This window comes from Tyto alba, unplaced genomic scaffold, assembly GCF_018691265.1.
Source record: "Tyto alba isolate M040663 unplaced genomic scaffold, T.alba_DEE_v4.0 Super-Scaffold_38, whole genome shotgun sequence".
In the NCBI taxonomy this organism is placed as follows: Eukaryota; Metazoa; Chordata; class Aves; order Strigiformes; family Tytonidae; genus Tyto; species Tyto alba.
In genome coordinates, this window is record NW_024881313.1 from 903,708 (window position 1) to 925,346 (window position 21,639).

A 21,639-nucleotide genomic window follows, 5' to 3' on the forward strand; every position below is an offset into this window, starting at 1 on the left:
TAACTGATAATAGTTTTAATAAGATCTCATTGACTCTCTAGACACTTTGATCTGGAGTAGAAGAAGTTGTATTAAAGACCGTCATTTTGGGATGAAATTCTGTAAACACAATTTGCAAGATTTTATCATCATTATCTGATTTACACTGATTAATGTGTTTTCATAGAAATTGGCATATTGCACATGCAAGCCAATTTATGTTCCACATATGGAAAGTGATAAAATTGTTTCCAAAACAGATAAGTATATTGCACAGTAATTAATGAATTTGTAAGATATCTGCACAATAGGTTGGGCTGCTGGCTTTCCAGTTAGATATTCCAGAAGCAAAGCTGTCTGCTTCATACATGAATCAATGGATCATGCAACCCAGTACATAAAACATCAACCTACATTTGAATTTTGTTCTGTTCTACGTTTCCTAGTAGAGAGGCAGTTGGTATTAAAGGATCATCTGTGCATGAAGCTCAAGCTAGTCGTCCATTGGTCCCAGCAGAACCCTTGTGTAAACAACATGAACAGAAACATGGGCAAAAAGTGCAAGTCTGACATTCAGGGTAAATTGAGTGAGAATTTTGCAAATTTGACAGGTGATTTAACAGCAGCTGCTCATACTGGTGATACAAACCACTGCAGTGTAAGACTTTGGTCATAAAGCCTGTGAATTACTGAGCTGTTAGGCTGAGGAAGAAGAAGAAGAGAATCTAAAAGGAAAAAGCATTAAAGACCTTAAAGTTCAAAGGGAAAAAAGCAGCATATATAGACAAGATTAGTGGAAATTTTTAAAAGGCTGAGCAGATAAAGTTTTGAACTAAATATATGTTTCCAGTTTATAAGAACATTGCTGAGATATTTTTCATAATTTCCAAAATCATTTGATTTATTGTTGCTGATGCAAACATTAATTCCTGGAAGCTTGAAACAGAAAAAAAAATATATTTACCATTTGTTCCCCTCCATCTTGCATGCAGATTGGTTTGTTATTGTATGGATGCTGGCATTATTTATTTTCTTTTTTTAGAAAAAACATCATTGAAGCATTTGTTTTGGAAAAAACACATATAAAGAACTACATGGACTTTGCTAACAGGTATGAGAAATTATATTTAAGAAAAGGTAGGTCACAATTTAGGCCTAAAGGTATTGTCATCCTCCCTTAAATTCAACTGGTTAGTTCCAGTAATTATAATCTGATGTACAAGATTATGTGGAAAGATAAAAACACACTATTTTTGTGGAAGGGATCTGTTGCAAAATCCCATTTTTGAGACTTTTTCATAGACTTTGCTGTTCTAGGAACAATTTCTCTTGTTCTACTTTTAGTGTAACTTATAGAAAAATTCTGATTTGTAGTCTCAACCTGCATTTGAATAAACGAGCAGAGTAACCAGGACTCCGGTACAGCAAATTCAGCCTATAGTGGCTGGGCTGGTTCTTCCTTTGGGAAGGACTTGATTATGTCATGTCTTAGACCAGTATTACCAGTGGCAAACTTAACAGAATCACTTCAGCAATCTATCATACTAAATCAGCAACAGTGAGATCATACAAAGTACTTCTCTAGTTTTAGTGATTACTGTTGATAAGAATTAAGGGATATTTTAGGTCATGAAAGCATTCAGAGGCTAACTTGGCAGTCAGAGGTATGAGGTAATCAGCTCTCAAGACTTTCACCTATGTGTAATGGAATGAGAAGCCTGGGGTTTTTTTATTTATAAACTATGTGTTTGATGGGAAAATGCTGGATGAGTGCACTCTATAAAACCTAGCTGGATTAATTTCAAAAATATTTTTTTAAAAACACTGATTATCCTAATACTTTGCTAAAACTTGCTTTTCCTAGGATGTCAATTGTTACATGGCATTTTTTCAGTATCCCCATAGAGCAAAAAAGAGATCTTTATTGGACTCATCTCATTTGGCACTGTGGTAGCTGCACATTTGGACTGATTAAAAGTATTAATAAATTTAGATAAAAGAATTGATAATCAGCTATCCATCTGCAGATTTCTTGGCTTTAGGCACAGACAGGTTAGATCTGCAATTCCCCTGTCCATATTGTCTATCCTTTTTAATTCTGCCCTATCTGCTGACATTTGAAACAGCTGTTATGGTCTGAAGTCACAAAAAGAAAGATGTTACCAAGCATGGGAGATTTATGGTCCAATCTTATTTATTTTTGTAGAATTAGCAAAAATCTTAAGTCTGCAGAGAGATACATTGATCAGTTGACTAAGTTGTGATTAACGCACTAGAAAAACCTGCTTGCTAGCTCTCAAATTCATGCACTGAATGACTTAAAGCTATGATGGTTTCTTCAGGGGAAAAAATCCATTCACAAGCCTTATTTATGTGTTTGCAATGAACCTAGAAATGTAAACTGTGATGCAAACTATGTAATAGAAGAAATTGGAAGGTTGAAATCAGTATACACAGTTTTTCCAAAGCTCGTCAAGATCTCTGAGATTCTGCTTAAGACAACATGTTAGAAGAAATCCCATGTGCAGTCACAATCTTACCTAATACAGGGCTGGAATGTTAGTTATTGTGGGCTATGTCTTTAGATCCCAAAGGAGGAAAAACTAGAAGGCATTTTAATACAGATCATCTTTTCTGGCACTGCTAAATTGTGTTGTCAATGAAGTATAAGAGGTTACAGCCTGATGAAGACAGTGATGATGATTACATATTGAAATGGGCAGTAAGTGGATTTTAAGTAGTCGCTTGCTTGCTTATTATATGAGGCTTTTTATTAGCTTTTTCCATAAGAGGAAAAGTAGACAGAGAAGACATAAAAGGGCACACAAAATTATATAACAAATGTTATGGGGAAGAAAACCCCAAAACTACCAGGGTTTATTTCCCTTAAAAGTATTTTTAAATTCCGGTTAGAAAGAAATAAAAGAAAATAGGAAGCTGCTTGATTGCTTTCAAAGTTCCATTCTGACTTTTCTACTCTTACTTGTTTTCAGGCTGCCTTTGTAAGTGCTATGGATGGTTAGCAACTTAAACCAATATTTAAAATATAACCCTAAAAGGTGCAGAGTTTAAGAAGCAGTTATATCTTTGGGGTCTGCTTATATTAAAAAAACGCCCAATGCTTTGCTCTCATAGCTAATGGTGGCCCTACACTACCACAATGAATTTTTAGCCTCATCATGTAAAATTGGGAAGTCTATTCTTTGTACTATATGTCTAAGAGTTCTTTCATCATCTCAAAGTTGCATCTTCTACTGCATGCTGTAGCATTTGAAGTGTTGGAATATCATCTCTACTATAAATTCCTAACAAGTGTAGACTGAGGATAGAAGGAGTTGTTTTGATGTGAATAGTGTTTAGATTGTTATACTGCTTATGTTAGTGGTCGCAATCGCAAATAGAACTTATCTACACACAGCAGATAAGCAGGCACTTCTTTATTCCAGTGCTGGGGAACATGGGGGATAGCTCCACCAAAGACGTGTTCACCAACAGGTACAAAGCACAACATATTTATATACTTTTTCAGCAGAGTCGTGGTTACATAAGATCAACAAAATTCATAAAATTCATAAAAACTGCAACATTTCCCCCCTTTGAAAGTATCGATAATCATACTCAATACTTTCACATATTCAAATTGTGGTCTCATTGAATACCAAATTGTCATATGATGGTGGATCTTTTAATGACTTGTCTCATTGCCTTGCCTCTACTTGTATAATAATTCAATTAAACTCTGCTTTAAGGGTCAATTCATGTTTCAAATAATTGTATGTCAGACCAAGCACTATGAACACTATTGGTCACCTGTACTAGGCCTGATAATGATTTTTTTTTTCCCTTCATCCATGTTTCCACCATCACAGACTATAAAATTTACAGAACAAAATTCAGATACTTAATCATGCTTCAGAGTCAATTTTAAGGTTTCTGGCCATCCAGAAAAGGTATCAACCCCAACCAGAACATACCGATAACCTTGGCATTTGGATAATTCTGTAAAATCAGTCTGCCAATAGTCACCAGGTTCTACTCCTGTTTTTAATTTACCCATCTGAACCCTTTTTGTACCTCTGGATTACTCTTTAAACATACTTTGCACTTTGCAGCAACTGATTTAACCATTTCTAACATTATTACTGGTACTATGTGCCTCTTCAAGAATGTCACCAGGGCTTCTACACTCCAATGGCATTCTTGATGTTTTACCTGTTAGTATTTCTCTCATAATTAATGGGAGGGGCACAATCACCTGACCTTCAGAGGTTGCCCACCATCCCTCTGGATTTTTCTTTGCATTTAAGAATTGTGCTACTTTCTCATCCTCTTCTGAATATTTTGGTGATTCCTTAGGGAGAATTACAGTTCTAGTAGGAATTACTGCCATTTCTAACCCTCATTGTTTAGCTGCAATCTTAGCAGCTTGGTCTGCCAATCTATTTCCTTCTGCTATTTTTGTATTTCCATATTGATGCGCTTTACAGTGCATGATTGCTATTTGGGCTGGTTCTTGAACCGCCAATAACAATTGTAAAATTTCCTTTTGATGCTTATTATTTGCCCCCTGGGAGGACAAGAGTCCTTATTCTTTCCATAATGCTCCATGGACATGAACCACTTCAAAAGCATATTTTGAATCTGTCCATATCTTCACTTTCTTTCCTTTACTTAGTTCCAGAGCTCATGTCAAGGCAATCAATTCTGCGTTTTGTGCTGACATAGTGTTGGGCAGTGCATTTGCCTCTATCACAGTACTTTCAGTTGTTACCGTGTATCCTGTGCAGCGAGTCCCATGCTGTACAAAGTTACTGCCATCCATGAACAGGGTCACTCCCATTCAGGGTTTTCAAGACTGACATCCTTCAGGTCTTCTTAGCTGGAATACACATGCTCAATAGTCGTTATGCAATCATGCTTGGGTCCTTCTTCTTCCTGTGAAGCACTTAGAAAAACTGAAGGATTTACAAGGTTGGTTGTTTTTAGGACCACATCATCTTGTTCTGTAAGGACAAGCACTGTAACAGCCATATGTGGAACATAAACCATGATGTTTCTTCCCAAGGTGAGCTTTCTGGCTTCTTGTATCAATATTACTGTTGCTGCTACTGCCTGCAAGCAGGAAGTCCATTCTTCACTCACTGTGTCCAGTTGTTTAGAAAAGTACCCCACCGATCTCTTCCAGCTTCCCATCCTCTGGGTCAGGACTCCCAGGGCAAAGTACTGTCATTCATGGGCAAACAACTGGAAGTCTTTAGTTAAATCAGGCAATCCTAAAGCCGGTGCTGACAATAGAGCTTGTTTTTGAAAGGCCTCTTTTTGTTGTTGACCCCACATGAAAGGAACAGACCTCTGGGCCTCATACAATGGTTTGGCTATCAGGCCATAATTCATAATCCAGAGACGGCACCACGCAGACATTCCCAAAAATGCTTTTAATTCATGCACGGTTTGAAGTTCAGGAATGGCACAAATTGTTTCCTTTCGGTCAGTCCCCAACTTCCTCTGTCCCTTTGAAATCTCAAAGCCTAAATATATTACAGCTTGGCTTGCTATTTAGGCTTTCTTCTTAGACACCTTATATCCATTGAGTCCAAAAAGTTTAAAAGTTCAATGATTACCTGAATACAGGCCGACTTTTCTTCAGTAGCTATTAAAATGTCATCCACATACTATAAGAGCAGGTGTTCTGGTCACAGTGTCACTGTCTTTTTCATTTGTCCAGATTTCCAGTTCCTTTGCTAGCTGGCTACCGAAGATTGCTGGTTGTTCTTAAATCCTTGGGGTAGTCATGTCCATGTTAGTTGTACTTTACACCCTGTTTGTAGGCTCTCCCACTCAAAAACAAGCAGTTTACAACTTTCCTGTTCCAGGGATATGCAAAAGAAAGCATCTTTCAAATCAAGCACTGTAAACCACTGATATGTTTCTTTAAGGGCAGTCAGTAAGGTATACGGATTTGCCACTACCGGGTGGATGTCTTTCGCGATTTGATTTATAACTCTCAAGTCCTGTACCAATCTATACGCACCCATGGTCTTCCGTACTGGTAAAATAGGGGTATTATATTCTGACCCACATTCTTCTAAAATCTTATACTTCAAGAAGTTATCAATCAGCTTCCTAATTCCCTGTTTTGCTTTGTGTTATTTTTTTTTTTTCATAAAAGGTTCCTGAACCTTTTTATCCTTTATCACAAGAGACATTACTTGATTAATCAACCCACATTATTTTTGTCACTATGTTTTTTTCTCTCAGATAATGAACAGATCTACATATGGAAACTTGTACCATATTTTTCTTTTACAAAATAACATTAATTGCAAAATAGTGTTATAACTTAGGGTCCCATTCAGGGGCCACATCTCTCCATCTTCTAATTTATACAATGACCATTCATGATTAAATAAAATTCAATAAATTGACTTTTGCTTAATTCATCATGCATCTCTTTCCAGTGAGCTAAAAGGCAACTTAAGGGAGAGTTTCTTGGTATAGAACTCTTACTTCCTAACTTAAACAGGTTTGGGAATTTAAATGTCCGAGCAAACCACCACAGGTTTGGTTTGTTGTTTTTTTTTTTTTTTTTTTTTTCTTTTTTTTTTCTTTTTTTTTTTTTCCCCCATGTTTCATCCCTTCACTTCGCTTATCTCCGGCTGCACCCCTCATGTGATAACAGAACTGTGGATCAAAGCTCCACACTCGCTTCTTGCGTAATTGCACGTCTCAATCACTCATGTATGAAAGCCTCAACAGCGTTTCATTGTTTTCTATGTGACTGAAGTTACAAGATTCAGAAGCACAGAGACAAATTACAGAATCTGAAAAATACAATTTCCCATATCAAAATCAGAGAGTATCTGAATGAACACCGAAGTGTTCCCGACCAGTTGTATACCAGTGAGGTGCTAGCACCCCGGTATACTCTGTTCCATGTAAGATCCCACTTCTCACGATTTATGAACAGCCCAGACCCTCTTAAAATAATCCTTGCCTTATTCCTCACAGTGACTCAATTGAGATAGGGAGTCCCTCTGGGAAAGTTCCCAGGAGTGCCCAAGAGAGTCCTATTCTCAAGGAGTCCTGCAGGCCTCTCTCCTTTAATTCCCTTTCACCACTTACACTATTGCCAACCCTGTGACACTTTCGTATTCTCCTTACAGGCGGCGCCTAGGCTTCCACAACTCAGGAATTCCCTAGCCTCAACCACACGGAACTTTCGCTCCATCTGACAGGCAGGCTTTCCAATGTTCCAAAAGAAGTGCCTTACCTTTCCAGGGAATGTTGCGAGGAGCTTTATGGGTCGAGAGCGATAATTCTCCCCGAGAATTCCTCGGTGCCAGCTGGAGTTCGATCAGCACTCGATCCCGTCCAGTCTCACTCACAATGTCCCATCTGGGTCACCAAAACTGTTAGCGGTCGCAATCGCAAATAGAACTTATCTACACACAGCAGATAAGCAGGCACTTCTTTATTCCAGTGCTGGGGAACATGGGGGATAATTCCACTAAAGACGTGTTCACTGACAGGTACAAAGCACAACATAATTACACACTTTTTCAGCAGAGTCATGGTTACATAAGATCAACAAAATTCATAAAGTTTAATTTGACCTCAGTAATGATTGGCTTTCAATTGCCTCACCTTACCTATATTCCTATTCTACAGAAATCAATGGTCATCTTTACTAGTTGATTTGAATAGAATGAAGGGAGGGTAATGATTAGCATATGCATGTTATTTCCTGGAAATCACTATCATATGCAAATGTCTCTAATGCCTGCGTGGTTATATTGGATGGGGGTCCTCTGGTGCTCGTCGATAGTCTTCCTCACTGTGTCCGCTGATTGAACTCCATCCTTGTGCATGCTCATTTCTTCTTTGGATGATCTTCCAAACCAAACCCAGTATCTTCTGGTACCTATTGTTTTGACTCAAGATCCATAACCAGTACCCGTTGTTTTAATTCAGAGTCCATAACGATTCGTACAGTGTTCAAGGCACACAGCATACTAGCTACCTATTCCTAAGGGCCTTAGTGTGCTTTATATTCTCATAGCTGTTATAACTCCATTTTAAAATCAAAATCATATTCTAAAATAAAATCAAAATACTATTATAGGATTCAGTCTATTTTATTAAGGTAACTGCAACACTTATTTTCCGGAACTTCACCTTAATTTCTTATTAAAAATGTCTCTAAGCTTTAAGAACAAGTTTATAAAAACATAGTTTTGGAGCACTGCTTGTCATCTCTGAGTTGTGATGTTTATAACTGCTTTACGGACTCTCCATTCCTGCAGTTTTACTGATGATACAAAGCACATTTTCCAGATTGAACAAGTTCAGTCATGTCTACCTTGATCTTCAGATATTTTTTGTTACCACAATTTATTTTATGAGAAGTAGATATTCAAGTGTTTATCCAGTGTGATATCCTGCCATAGAAATGAAAGATGGAAGAGTTTTCTGCTCTTTGTAAGTGTAAACAATGCACAGTCTTTACAGATCTTACTTTCACTATTACCTGGACATGCAAGAGATCAAATATCTCTGTGCTATATAGTAAATAGACCTGGGAAGCACAGCACAGTAGCTTTCTGGGAGAACTAAGCTTATTTTGAAGTCAAATGCTTCAAACCCCTTCAATTTTCCGAATTACTGGTAAGACATTTCTTTTAATGTGTATATTTTAAATAGTATATATTTGGGTTGTACTAGTATAGTTATTTTCATACTAATTTCATTTTTTTTTTTTAATTTGTGAGAGAGGGGAGACAACGTGTAGCCCTTTGAAGAAGAAGGAGGCAGCAAGGTTTTTTGATAATGGTTTCATGGTAGTGGAAGCCGAAATTTTTTGCTTTGGACATTTTTCCCACCTTTCTGTTTTCTATTTCACCAAAATATTTTACAGTTGTAGAAGTGTGTGCATTTTTCTCATGGTCATGGATCAAGACATCTGATTATCTATAGATTCACTTGATCTACAGTTCAGAGGCTTTGAGAAGGAGGAACCAGTATTCTCTTTTCTGGTCAATTTACAGTCTTTGTCTCCCACTCACCAAAAAAAAAAAAAAAAAAAAAAAAAAAAAAAAAAAAATTCTGTATCGATATATCTCCTAAGACTGTAGCTAAAGTACCACAAGTGATGTAAGTTTTCTGAAGGAGAGCTAAACAAGCTCTGTACCTGCCTGCCAAATGACTAATTCATAAGCATTATGTAAAAAAAAAAAATATTTGTGCAAGTGTTGGCCAAATTCTTTACATTGTGAATTAAACATTTCTTATTTTCATAAATTAAAACTCTGAAATTATATAGAAGGCTGAAACCTGCAATTCACAGTATGTATTGACATTTCAGGGGCTGGCATATTTGAAGTTTTGTTTCAGAAGAGTAGTACCGTCATCTTTTATAACCTGTGTTGAGTTTTCTAAAATACTGTGTGATGCAAAGTGATCCTAAGTAAACCCATCTGTAATTTTGTTTGTTAGAATGGTAGCAGCCTTAGGATCCTGAGAACACATCTAATAAGGGATATCAATGCAAAGATATGCTTAAATATTCTTGCACTGGATGCTGCAGAAGTTGAAGGGTGTTCAGAAGTTCGATGTTGCAGCTGCTGTTATTCTACTTATGCAGTCATGCTGCCACTGCTTTCCAAGATTTTTGAAAGCTAACACAAAGAGTTAGGCTCTTCATTCCATAGTCTTCATCCAATTAACTTTTTTTTTTTCTTGAAGTGCAGCAGGTTTCCCCTGGAAAATTTTAAAAACTCAATTGTAATATTTTTTATTATTTGCTAGATACTAAGGAGGAGTAAGCAAGATGAGGTAAAGTACACTCTGTATCATAAAAAAAAAAACAACCCTCCAGAAATCCAGCAGACCTTACACAGAATTATTCTAGACTATTGTTTTCAACTGTATGCTCCAGTTGCTACTATTTTTCCCTGTTTTCTGTGTGTTCTGCTCCTGAGTAGGTCTTTCAACTGGAATTGATGAGATAAGATCTGATGGTATTATAGAAGTGTTACAAATATTACTTTTTATGAAGGAAAAGTGGGTTTTAAAGAAAAGTCACTGATGCGAAGTGAGTAAAGGTGTGGTTGTGGAATGGTGATCTGATAGTTGCAGATGTGTGATACTTCAAACCTTCATGTTCATTAACAAATAATTATATGGCTGAAAGGCTCTTGAGGCAGGTAAATTGCACCTATTCACCTCGATACTATGTAAAAAATATGAAAGCTACATTCAATTATCCATAAAATAGCTGCAAGTGAGGGCAACTTTCAAATATCTGGGCTTATATTGGTGCTTTCATGGACTCTTACTTATATATCTTTTCTGTTATAGTGTACGTGAGAGAGAGGTATGACAGAATAAAAACTAAGGAACCAGCAGTATAGTGTATTATGCTCCTAAAGAGAACTTTTATTTTCTCTTTTCTAAGAGCTAATGCTGGGTCCGAATGATGTCAGACCTAGTGATGTCTAAATAACAGTCCTGTACAAGAAAGGAAAAAAATTTAACAGAGGGAGCTAGGGTATGTTCTTGTAAGTGGTGTAGTATTTGCAGCCACGTTTAGAAGGGAAGCTGAAACCACTTTTGTTGCTACTGTGTTATGTTGTTAGGGAAAGAACTGCATACAAAGGAAAATGTAGAGAATGACAATTTGGGTTTACCAAAGAAATTAATAAAAAACTGTAATTATGCTCATTAATATCCTCCCCTACTGGAAAACAAAATGTGAAAAAAGCAACCATTACAAAACTAGTACAAACAGTTTGCAATTATTAGCAGCCCTGCTCCTGTTGTGTAGGGATGTTTTCTTCAAATGTACCTCCGTGACATTTCCTCTGAACAGATTTTAGCTCTCACTTCACCTGTGACTAACTGTCTAAGAATCACACCACTTACAATGTAGCTACCTTCACTACACATGACAGAATTTTTGTGTTTGCAAGTATTAGACAAAACCATCCAACAAATTAACTATGTCACTATGAGTATTAATGTATGTCACTTTTAATTTTCCAGATAACATAAGTATCAGCCTTACAAGTGATTGTATAAGAAAAGGCCAAGGCATAGCAAGATTTAAATGCTCCATCTGAGATCCTGCAAATGTTTGCTAAAGCTAGTCTTGTGCTGCCATTCTGATGCTAATTTTCATTAATATGCAGCTGCTCTCTTCTGTCACTGCAAACTAAGAGCAGTTATTTCCTTATTAAGGTTTATTCCGCTAGCTTTGTGTCCTAAAATAAAAACCCATCATTGTTTTGTGTGTAACTGGTTAAAACAAATAATATATTTGATTCTATAAGCTTTGAAACTAGGAGTGATATCTGTGAATGGTTCCATTATGAAATACATTTGTTACTTTCACTGTTACCTTGTGTGCAGAAGACTTTGTATAATTCACCAGAACAGTTTTATGCTTGGAAAGTATCACTTCTTCCCTTTTGATTCTGTGGAGATCTTGCCTGATAAAATTATGGTATTGGCTAAATAAACATCCCAAACAGCGAAGCACTGATAACATTTCTGCTGGGTATGTGTGGATAATGCCAGGAAATGCCACTAGAAGAGACAAAAAGAGTTGTTTCAGACTCTTCTGACAAAGAGAAAATTTGATGAGAGGGAATGCACTAAATTGTGACATAGACAGGTTTCTCTTGTTCTTTGCCTAATTTCAGGACAATCCATCCAACCTCACTGTGGTTTACTTAACACGTTTCTTCTGCCAACTAATGTAATTAGACTAATAGTTCAGTTGGTAGCAGGATGCCTGAAGGTAGAGGAAAGACTGACACATGATAGCCAACAAAGACTGCTAGTGTTGCACAAAATAATTGTTTTGTTATAAAAAGTAAGAAGAAAAAAAAAAACAAAAAAAAACAAAAAACAAACAAACCTGTAAATCATTCCAAAAACTATGATGACAGCAAGTTATTTAGAAATTGTTGGTCTGGATTGTCTGTGCAACTCTGTAAACGTCATTCAATATCTTTAACTGTAATGATGACAGAGGATGTTTCATAAACCCTTTGTTTCAGTCCCAGCCCAGAAGTTAAATGTGGTGGGTTGGAGAGGGGAAGGACTAGAGGGAATGCAGGAAATAGTAGGAACTTCTCCTTTAGATGATGGAACCTGATGGAGATGTAAGAGCAAGTTAAATAGCTGATCATAGTAACTATAGCTGTGAATAGTAAAAGATCCTTTCACAGACTCACTGGAAATTGCAAGAGATTTCCTTTCCCTGGCACCCACTTGGGTGCTACTCTTTGTATGTGCCTGTCAATTTATGAAACATGTTACCAACAGTATGTGATCAGCCAAAGGAAAAATTATGTGTTAAAAAAAGCATCAGACTGAAGAGGACTACTAAAAACCTAAATGAGATATCAGAAAAGTCAAAACACCTATTTACTCTAAATGTTAAGGAAAACAACATTACCATCTACCATTCTGTTCTCTCAACAATTTCTTGTGAAATTTGTTCCTCCAAAGTTTGGGCATTCACTATCTCAGCTACTATGGAAAAGCAAATTATTGTAAGAAAGCCATTGCTCATCAATCCACAGAACGCATCTGCTACAGGCTCTACTTATGGTGCACTCCAAGACAGATTTCTGAAAGAATATATGTGTTCTCACTACTCTCTCTGCCTTCACTCCACTGAAAAAAAGTTACACAGTTACAACAGATGCTTGTACAGCTTCTGACAATTCCTATATTAAACACAACATTAGTTCATTGCCAAAACCAGATTTACTAGCTCAATGCTCTCCAGTAAAGGAAGTAAGCTGCTGTAAAGGGAATAGCTTTAATTATTCCTGAATTCAAGACAGGAGAATGCCATGAGATATTACACTTACAAGCATAGTCAGAAGTCAGAGTTCTCAGAAATTCTGAGTTGGATTCCAGCTATTTTAATTTACTTCTAGATTCTAGGACTATAAATCTGTTTTGAAACTTAAATTTTAGATGGAGGTTTTAAAGAGGACATTCAACTTTCTTAAAATGCAGAAAAAAAGAAAATCCTCTCCCTGCTTAAAATGGAGAGTGATCCTCTGCAATCTGCAGTGCAATTCATTCGTTCTTTCCTTGTTCCATTTGATTAATGAAAGCAATGTATTTTCTCTCCTTCTGCCAGTGATTAATACTTCTCTGCACTTCTTTGGTTTTGGTGGCAGATTGCTGGGGGAGAGATTCCACAGTAAATTGTATTTGATATCAAGTTTTAAATAGGCTTTGCCAGCCTGCTTGTTTTGTGAAAAATACTTCTCCATCTCCAGTAGTGTTTAGCCTGGAGTGTGTCTGCTCTATGTCTCTGTTAAAGAGAAGGGGAGTTTAGGAGAGCTCCTTTCAAAACTCGCTTCCATCTCCATAGCTGATAGTGCAAAGTGAAAGAGAACAGCTTGGCTGCTGCTTCCTTCCGCATGTCTGCCGAGTAGGCATGTGGGGGCAGCAGGAGTAACAGGCAGAGACTGAATCACAGTTACGTACTGGCCTCAGTAACAGCAATTTGTTCTTCCAAGTCCATGATTTGAATTAAAGCCATGATGGGTGTTTTATTCAGGTTGTAATACTTTGAAGCTATTGCTGCTAGTGTCAGACAAAAGTTGCTCCATGAATTTTCCTTGGGGAAGTACTGCGTCCAGTACTGACTATGTATAATTCATATCACCTAGACCTTGGTGGTGTGACAGGGCCTATTTTAAATAGTATTTTGAACTACTGTCTACACTAGTGATTCACGCAATGCCAGTGATGTTCCTGGATATGGGAATACCACCATCCATTAATTTTCACTGCTACAACTGTCTCTGGATGACTTCTGGCCAAAGCTGCATCTCCCAGATACCCCTGGGCAGAGTCTGGAGTTCAGTATGAGCCAAGGAGCAACAGGCAGTTCATGTGCAGCTGACCTGTTTTGAAGGACAAGCGATTTTAATAATAAGGATGGGGAATGCTCTGCATGTGTTGGCTTCCATGCTGCAGAAAGGTACATTCAAAGCAAATTCATTTTCCTGTAGTATATCTTACAGAACCTTTTTCTTTATTGGGCTTTTAGCTTTGAAGTAATTATCTCCAATTTCTTGGTTTGTTACTGGTGGTAAACTCAATGGATGCTCAATTTCTGCTCATGCATTAAGATTAACTACAAATAAACTTTTGACTGTGTTTGCTTTTACTTAAAAGTTTGGAGATGCATACTGAAGCATGTGCAGAACTAAAACTGGTGTCAGTTTGCCAGCATAGTCTTTGATGTTACCAAGCATGAGACCTATGTATAGGATAATACAGCTTTCCTTCTATATATGTGATCAAACCACCATGTGCATGTTTTATTCCTTATCTTAAAAGCTATTTTTTACATTGCAGCCTCAAAAATAAAAATGTAACTATTGAAATGATATCTAACACCCTGCCTTACGTATAAACTTCAAGTTAGAGTCGAAATAGAAAATGTGTTATTTTAGCAGGGCTGCTGTGACCACAGTCTGCAAAAATCCTCTTTACACTTGACTGTGAGCCCCACCCTTTAAAAAAAACTCTTTGTCCTGTTTTCAAATTGAATTTTTCACTACATGAATCTCATTAATTAAACAGCAAGAGTAACTTCCACGAGCGACCTGTTCTTCCCCCTGCAGCTCCTTGCATGGGGACCCTTTCACTCATAGCTGCTAAAAGCCATTTTTCTTCTGTCTGGCTGAGGAGAAGTCTATACAATAGAAAGGACAGTTATGCTCCTAAACCCAGTTGTTGCCAAGAATTGCTTAAAATAACTTGAAAAATAAATGGTTTCTCCTCATTGTTTCCTTTTCTTCCAGTCACGTTTTTGTCACATATCTTTGCCCAAGAACCCAAAACTCATGACATTTCCCTACCATCCTCCTTCCCTTTCCACAGGCTTTTTACCCCCAGCTGTTGCTGTTGCTGCCAGCTCTGTTCAATTAACCTCAACAGGAATGCAGTCATCCCTTTGTGGTTAATCCCGTTCAAGATTAATGAACTGTGCTTTAAACCAAGAGAACTGCTAGTAAAAATGAGGTATAATTTCATTAGAAAATTGTGTAATGCTAATTAATGAAGAAGGTCATTTTAGGACTTGGCAGAATTGAGTTAATCTGGAGAAGAAAATTCCACAGAGCAAATATGTGAAGTTTTCTATTTTCTCTTTACCCTCACTCTCTCTGTGGACACCTTTTGTCACTAAGCATCCTGCTTTCTGCCTCCCTCCCATCGGGTCACCACCAAGGCATGTCACTGGAAAGAATGGAGTAGGGGCAGCAATAAAATCAGCCCACTTGTTTCTTCATCATTTGTTTCTGAGTGATGAACACTGTGTATAATGTGATTTATTTGAGTGTTAAAAAACAGGGACTGGTCAAAATACTGAGATCATTGCTTCTCCAGTTACAAACCAATAAAATTCCTGGTATTTGGCATTCATGGTGGTCCTGGGAAAGTTTGCAATCGTCCAGTTTCTCAGTGGTGTTTGTTCTGTACATTTGAGCAAAGGCTTGAGTGATACCTTATATACGTTTAACCTTTCACTTTCTGGATATAAAATGCAATCATGATGGACACCTAGAAAAAGCAAAGTAACAAGGGACTTTGCGACAAAGTGATGAGAAGGCAGGTCAGTGACAGGGGAAGGGAGAGAAAACAGGCAAATAGCTGGTGTTTGAAAAACAAGATCAGAAAAGTCAGCTCATCAAAAATGTTCAAATTCTGTTCCTGTTTGGTGATACACAGCTTTGTTTATTACTTCAGAGCTCTTGACTCTTCCATTATGGCATATTAATTAGTATCCATCCTGTAAAAGATCAAATAAATATGATTTCTAATATTTCATGTTGCTTCACTGAAGGAGGTCTTATCATAAAGTAATTAATTACACAACTTTCATTCAGATATTTTGATCTTTTATACCAAAAAACTGTGATGTACGGTACTCAACTCTCTAAAGCATGATGTTATAATTAATTTTTTTCTTACAAAAAAAATTACAGGGTTGCTTCTGAGTTCTAAAAATATATTTCTGACCCTCCAAGAAAAAGATATCCATTCTGGAAAGGATATATCTATAAAAAATAGATTGAGTCCAGGTTCTGAACATAAAACTAAGTCTAATGACTGGAATTCTATAATACAATACCAAAAGAATTTTCTGTACAATATATTGAAATGGGCCAAATATCCACCAACCCCAAAATATGCATATTTGTATTCTGCACAGATAGAGGAGGAGGAGTTGATACATGTCAGTCAGAGTTCCTCAGAGTGTTTTGTTTAAGTGCCAGAAGCAGCCAATGTGCTAGCACACATGCTTATGTTTTAGCATATGAGTATAGAAAGTCAGCCAAGCACGAAAAAAGTCAGTCACAGTTATTTTGGGGATGATACTTTGTTTTTTATATACTCCACTGCTATATTTATAGATTCAAAATAATTTGTGTCTTATCTTCAAATGTAATTACCACAGAGGACACAGAACATGGTATTTTCAAAGCAGCCCAAGAAAATCGAGGACTCAATTCTTAGTAGACAGGAAAATAATATGCTAAGACTCTTTTGAACATGCCAGTATCAAGCACCCGTACAGGAGCATTCTGTTCCTTGATGCAGGTTTGCTATAAAGTAAGCCAGCTGACAATGTTTTTGCAATACTAAGAGGTCATATAATATAGTGAAATATTTCATATCTAGTTTTGTTTTTCATGAGAAAGAATGAGCTCTCTAATTTCTCAGTGTGGGTGTTGTTTATTGTTTTGAGTTCTTTTCCTGGACAGCATTATGGACCAAATGCTCAATCCTTCTATGTCAAAGGCAAAGTTTGATTTAAATGAGACCAGAATACATGGGTATGTGCTAAATCAGATATTTTTAAATGCATGCCACTTGAGACTGCAGAAGAAAAAACATGCTCATAAATAGTTGTGATATGTTTGAAGTCAGAGCACTTTTCTCTCTGTGGGTCTATTTATAGTTTCAGGATAAGAAATTCTTATGCTTAGTAGCAGGAACTGATGAGTGAGACTTCTACATACTCAGAAGAAAAACCTGAGTTGTAATTTTCTGTCTCTTCAGCCTAAAGAAAATTCACGAGTCTTGTACTTGGGATATAAAATTAATCCTGCTTACTTAGGAAGACCTTAATCACACACTTGCAGTTTTCCACTTGAACTATGGTATCTGTAGTACCTAAAGGGGTCAATTCTCACAGAATGCTTTTCATCTGTCTTTGTCATCGTGTTAAAATAAATCTTCAATTTCACTAGTGACTAAGATTAGATTTTAATGGTTTTTTTTTTTGTATTTTTATTTTTTATTCTGTTGCTGTATTAAGACCAGAAATACAATTGGATTATTGTGAATCCTGAAGTGTTCCCTTTTTTTGCTGCTGGAGTCCAGTTCCATACAATATTAGCAATCAGCTTCTATGCCAAAGCCAAGCAGTGACAGTTGCAATAATGAATATTTGCTGCAGGCCACTGGTATGAAAATAGCACAGTGCTGCAAGCCTGCGTCACCAGAAACAAATCTTCCATTTGACTGTGACTGAATTTCTAGCTCGAATTTAGATCATTTATTATTCAAATAGTTCTTAAAGCACTGTCATAATATAATGTTAAGAAATGCTGATTCAGTCTTCAAGGCATCAATTCAAATGCCTTCCTACTCCTTTTTGGTGGGGTATTTTTTCTTAATCCATTATACCTTTATTGCTGTACCCTGTATTTAGGGCACTGAACTGTGTGCAGGCAGTAACACTGTAATATATTCAGAGGCACATGCTGGTTAGGTTAGAAGTTCTAGTGAGAAAAGGATTTGAATTCCCTCTTTATAAGCTTACTTGACAGCTTTTAGAATATTTTCTCCTTAATTCCCGCAGATAATTCTAGAGTCTATATGAGGAGGAGCGGCTTTGAGTCTTTAAATGTGTCATGGCTTTTACACAGTGAACTTAGATGTTTTTCCTGTATATGTTTTGTTGTCATTAATTCATTTGCATTAGTGGAATACATAATGTATTAATATAGGACACCTTTTGAAAGTGCAGAGTATATGCAATGAACTTTGATATTTTTTTTAGTTGAAGAATATGCTATTGACATTTATCATTTTTAGTTTAGTTTTTATGTACAATGCTTCTTTCATGCATGCATTTCAAAATACCCTCAAAAGGACTAACGTAATCGATTGTGTTTTCTTTTCACTTTAAAATAATTACATAGTGAAATAATAGATCAACATATGTATAGGAGGTCAGATACTTGAAGCAGAATAAAGTCCTCAGTTATTTAAGCTTTTATTTTGTGCTCATTGCCTCAAGTTTTCCTATGGAAAATAAAGAAATTATGATCTATATTTTGCTGAAGGCAAAATACTGACCCTTGCACTGCAAAGCTGGTAATGGTGATTGATGTACATATCTAATTTCCTGAAAGATTAGAATGAGCACCAACCTTGCCATCAATCCTGAGAGAATGTTAATGTCTTCTTTTTTCTTTTCCTTCCCTCTCCCTGGTGCCAGCTGCCCTTTGCCTTCCTTTTCACTGGGAAAGTACATTGGCTAGACCTACTACTGTACAGTAGTACCAAGATGGAGAAACTGAAGTTTTAAAAGCAGTGTTAGGTACCGCTGGGAGTGGGCTTTTGAGGAAAATAAGTTCACTGCAGCAACTTTCAGATGAAGAAAAGCCAACATTGACAGGGTTGGGAAAGGAGTGATCAGTTAAATGTATAATTTTGTGGACAGACCTACAAAGGCTTCATTTACTCATCAGGTTCCCAACAAAAAGCTTAATATTTCAAAATAGTATTTTTCTTTTGAAACATTATTGTTGGTCTGTAGAAAATAATAAATAAGAACAGAATGTTCAGCAAGGTAACACCATTCCTTCTGCACCAGTATTTCACGTCCCCAGTACCTTCAGGGTATAACCATCTCCAGACTAACTCTCAGGAAAAAAAAATACTTTGATTAGACCTGGAGTGGGACCTTATTTTTGCTATATGTTTAATGCCTGGCAATATGTAGAATATACACGTAAAAAACTCTGCTTTCATGGTTTTATGAATAGTGATTTTAAAAAACCCTCTGGGAGAATATGTAGAAACATTAAAAATTACATAATATATAGAAATTAATAGGGCTTGAAGGGTCCTATTCCCCCTGACTGGAAAGGGATCATACCTGGGTTACTCCTGCAGATATTTGTTCAGCCAGCTCCAAGTCCTCCAGTAGTTAACATTTCCGGATCTCTGTAGGTAGGCTATTCTCAGGTTTTATAATCTTTAATATTAGAAAGAATTTCCTGATGTCTTATCTAAGTCTCTCTTGATGTAATCCAATAGTCCTTCCATTAAGGGTGATCAGGGAGAGGAGTTTATTCTCTTATTTTTAGCTACCTTCTACAGATACAAAAAATGTTGTCAGTGTTTACCCTTCATCTTCCGTATTCACAGTTCATGTTTTCTAAACCTCTAATTTCTTTTGGATTCCTCCCTTGTAACCCCTATCTTGTTGGTTTGCATTTATATTGCTGCTGGTTTAACAACAAAGCAAGTAATTGCTAATTTTTGACACTGCAGCCCCCAGGCTGCACACAGGGCCTCCAGTACTGATTAGAGGAGAAAAAAATACTTCATAAATCTTTCATTTTGTACTTTCAATATGGTGGTGACCTATTTCATAACACAATGATATGAGAGATAGATGTTCATCTTGCTATCTGCTACTGAAAGCATTTTCTGAAAAACAAGCAAGCAAACAAAAAACCAACCCAAAATCAAACAAAATACTCCCCAAAAGGCTCTACTGGGGCTCCAGTTCTTCATCCTGTTTTAATAGATCAGATTAATCCTACTGGGTGTGGATTCCTGCAATTGTTTTTACTGAAAAGCATCTAATTTTCTGGACTGTTTCTCCAATGTGCTAAAATTGTTTTGAATCATGTCTCTCAGTGTGTTTGCACTTGCTCCCAGTTTGCTATTGTCTGCTAAGTTACTAGGCATGTTCTTCATTAATGAAGTTGTCGAACAGTATTAGTATGAAACACACCTCTGTGTCATCAGTTAGTTGTGTCCCCATGCATCACAGCACAGGCTGAGATCTATAAGTGAAAGAATTATTATTTTGCCTGTTCTAATAGGTGGCAATGAATAAATTGCACTATAGGTAGAGCACCACTAATACCAAGAAATGCATGAAAACAAAATGGGCTGTCTGTGTTGGAAAGTACCCAACTCCAGGAATATCTCAGTAAAGTAACCAAGTTTTCTTATGGGGGAAGCTGCTACTCAGTAGGCTTAATATGACAAAATACAACACTGTAAAGGCAGAACAGCTCCTATCCCTTCTCTCCTTCTCCTGTCCCTTCCTTGCTGTTTCCTCCACTGGCTCAGTGCTGGATATTACTGTCCTCTACCCTGCTAAATACTTAACTACCAAATGATACTGCTATATCCAAATGTCATGTATATATTATTCAAACCACAGTTTCATTGTGTATTTTTTCTCTCTTGGAATTGAAAACTGCAGAAGTTCTTAGATGCAAACCCTAGGTTTCCAAATAGATTTAGGTATATAACTTGCTTCCAGTTTTTCCAAACATACCACTTATGCACAGGACGGAAATATTATTAGTGTTTGTGTAGGTCTCAGATATAAAAAGTTGTATATTTAATTACTATTATTAGTATCTATGGTTAGTATGCAATAATGGATAGTAATAATGCATGGATAAGTGTATACTGTGTATTAATAATTACCTTCATTCATTTAATATTCATTTTGCTTAATATCAAGTGAAGTATCAATTTAACATTTTATTTTTATCAGATATCAAGAATATAAAATGATTTTCATTTTAGTTTTACTAGTACAGAATGTTAAAACTTTGGCTTGGTTATTCAATTAGTGTGTGATGTGGTACTATGGCAGTTTATGCATCTGAAGTGCTGCATATAAATTTTAACTTCCTATTGCATCGGTAATTTACATGACCTCTTTTAGTGGATTATCTTTCAGTTGTACAGTACAGTCTTAATGACCTGTCTTTTCAGTTTATGGATTCTGTATTTATTGGGTGTTAGCAGAATGCAGGAAACAGAATACATGCCATTTCAATACATGGGAGTACTGTATTTTTTAACCATACAAAATACAAAGAATAAGGTCAGATTTAGTTCATTACCATTGGTCAAAACATTACCAGCCCAATCAGGCTCTCTGTGTGGTTACAGCATTAGGATGCAAACAAGCAAATGTCAAAGGTCACAACCTTTTTTTTTAGTTTCCTTCCATTTCCTCTTTTTGCCCACAGATGTTACCACAGGGACACCAGCAATATCGACGATGACAACCGTGGAAATCCGGAAGAGCAGTGTTATGACAACTGAGATCACCTCTAAAGTGGAGAAAATCCCCACAACAGCCACTAGCAGCACCACATGCCCTTCTGTTGAGACTGAGGAAGAAAAAGCAAAAAGACTGCTGTACTGTTCGCTATGCAAAGTCGCTGTCAACTCTGCCTCACAGCTGGAGGCGCACAACAGTGGTGAGATGGAGCAGTGCTTCTTTTCTTCTTTTTTTTCCTTCTGTCTCAAGAGCTCTGCAATTATCTTCCTCTGAATAGATTA

At 36.8% G+C, this 21,639-nt stretch overlaps 1 protein-coding gene and 1 long non-coding RNA gene across 5 annotated transcripts in view; one reads left to right on the forward strand and one right to left on the reverse strand.

Annotated features, from left to right (window-relative positions):
* ZNF385D (zinc finger protein 385D) overlaps positions 1-21,639 on the forward strand; it is a 448,489-nt gene that overhangs the window by 415,102 nt on the left and 11,748 nt on the right. For all 4 annotated transcript variants that reach the window (XM_033008523.2, XM_033008524.2, XM_042801718.1 and 1 more), the window contains one exon: positions 21,324-21,557. In XM_033008523.2, the coding sequence (XP_032864414.1) occupies positions 21,324-21,557 (234 nt within the window). The remainder of the gene's footprint in view (positions 1-21,323; positions 21,558-21,639) is intronic.
* LOC116965427 lies at positions 9,091-19,354 on the reverse strand. Its single transcript, XR_004409351.2, has 3 exons — positions 19,193-19,354; positions 11,375-11,562; positions 9,091-9,735 (listed from the first exon to the last, which is right to left on the reverse strand). It is a non-coding gene; the product is annotated as an uncharacterized LOC116965427 (long non-coding RNA).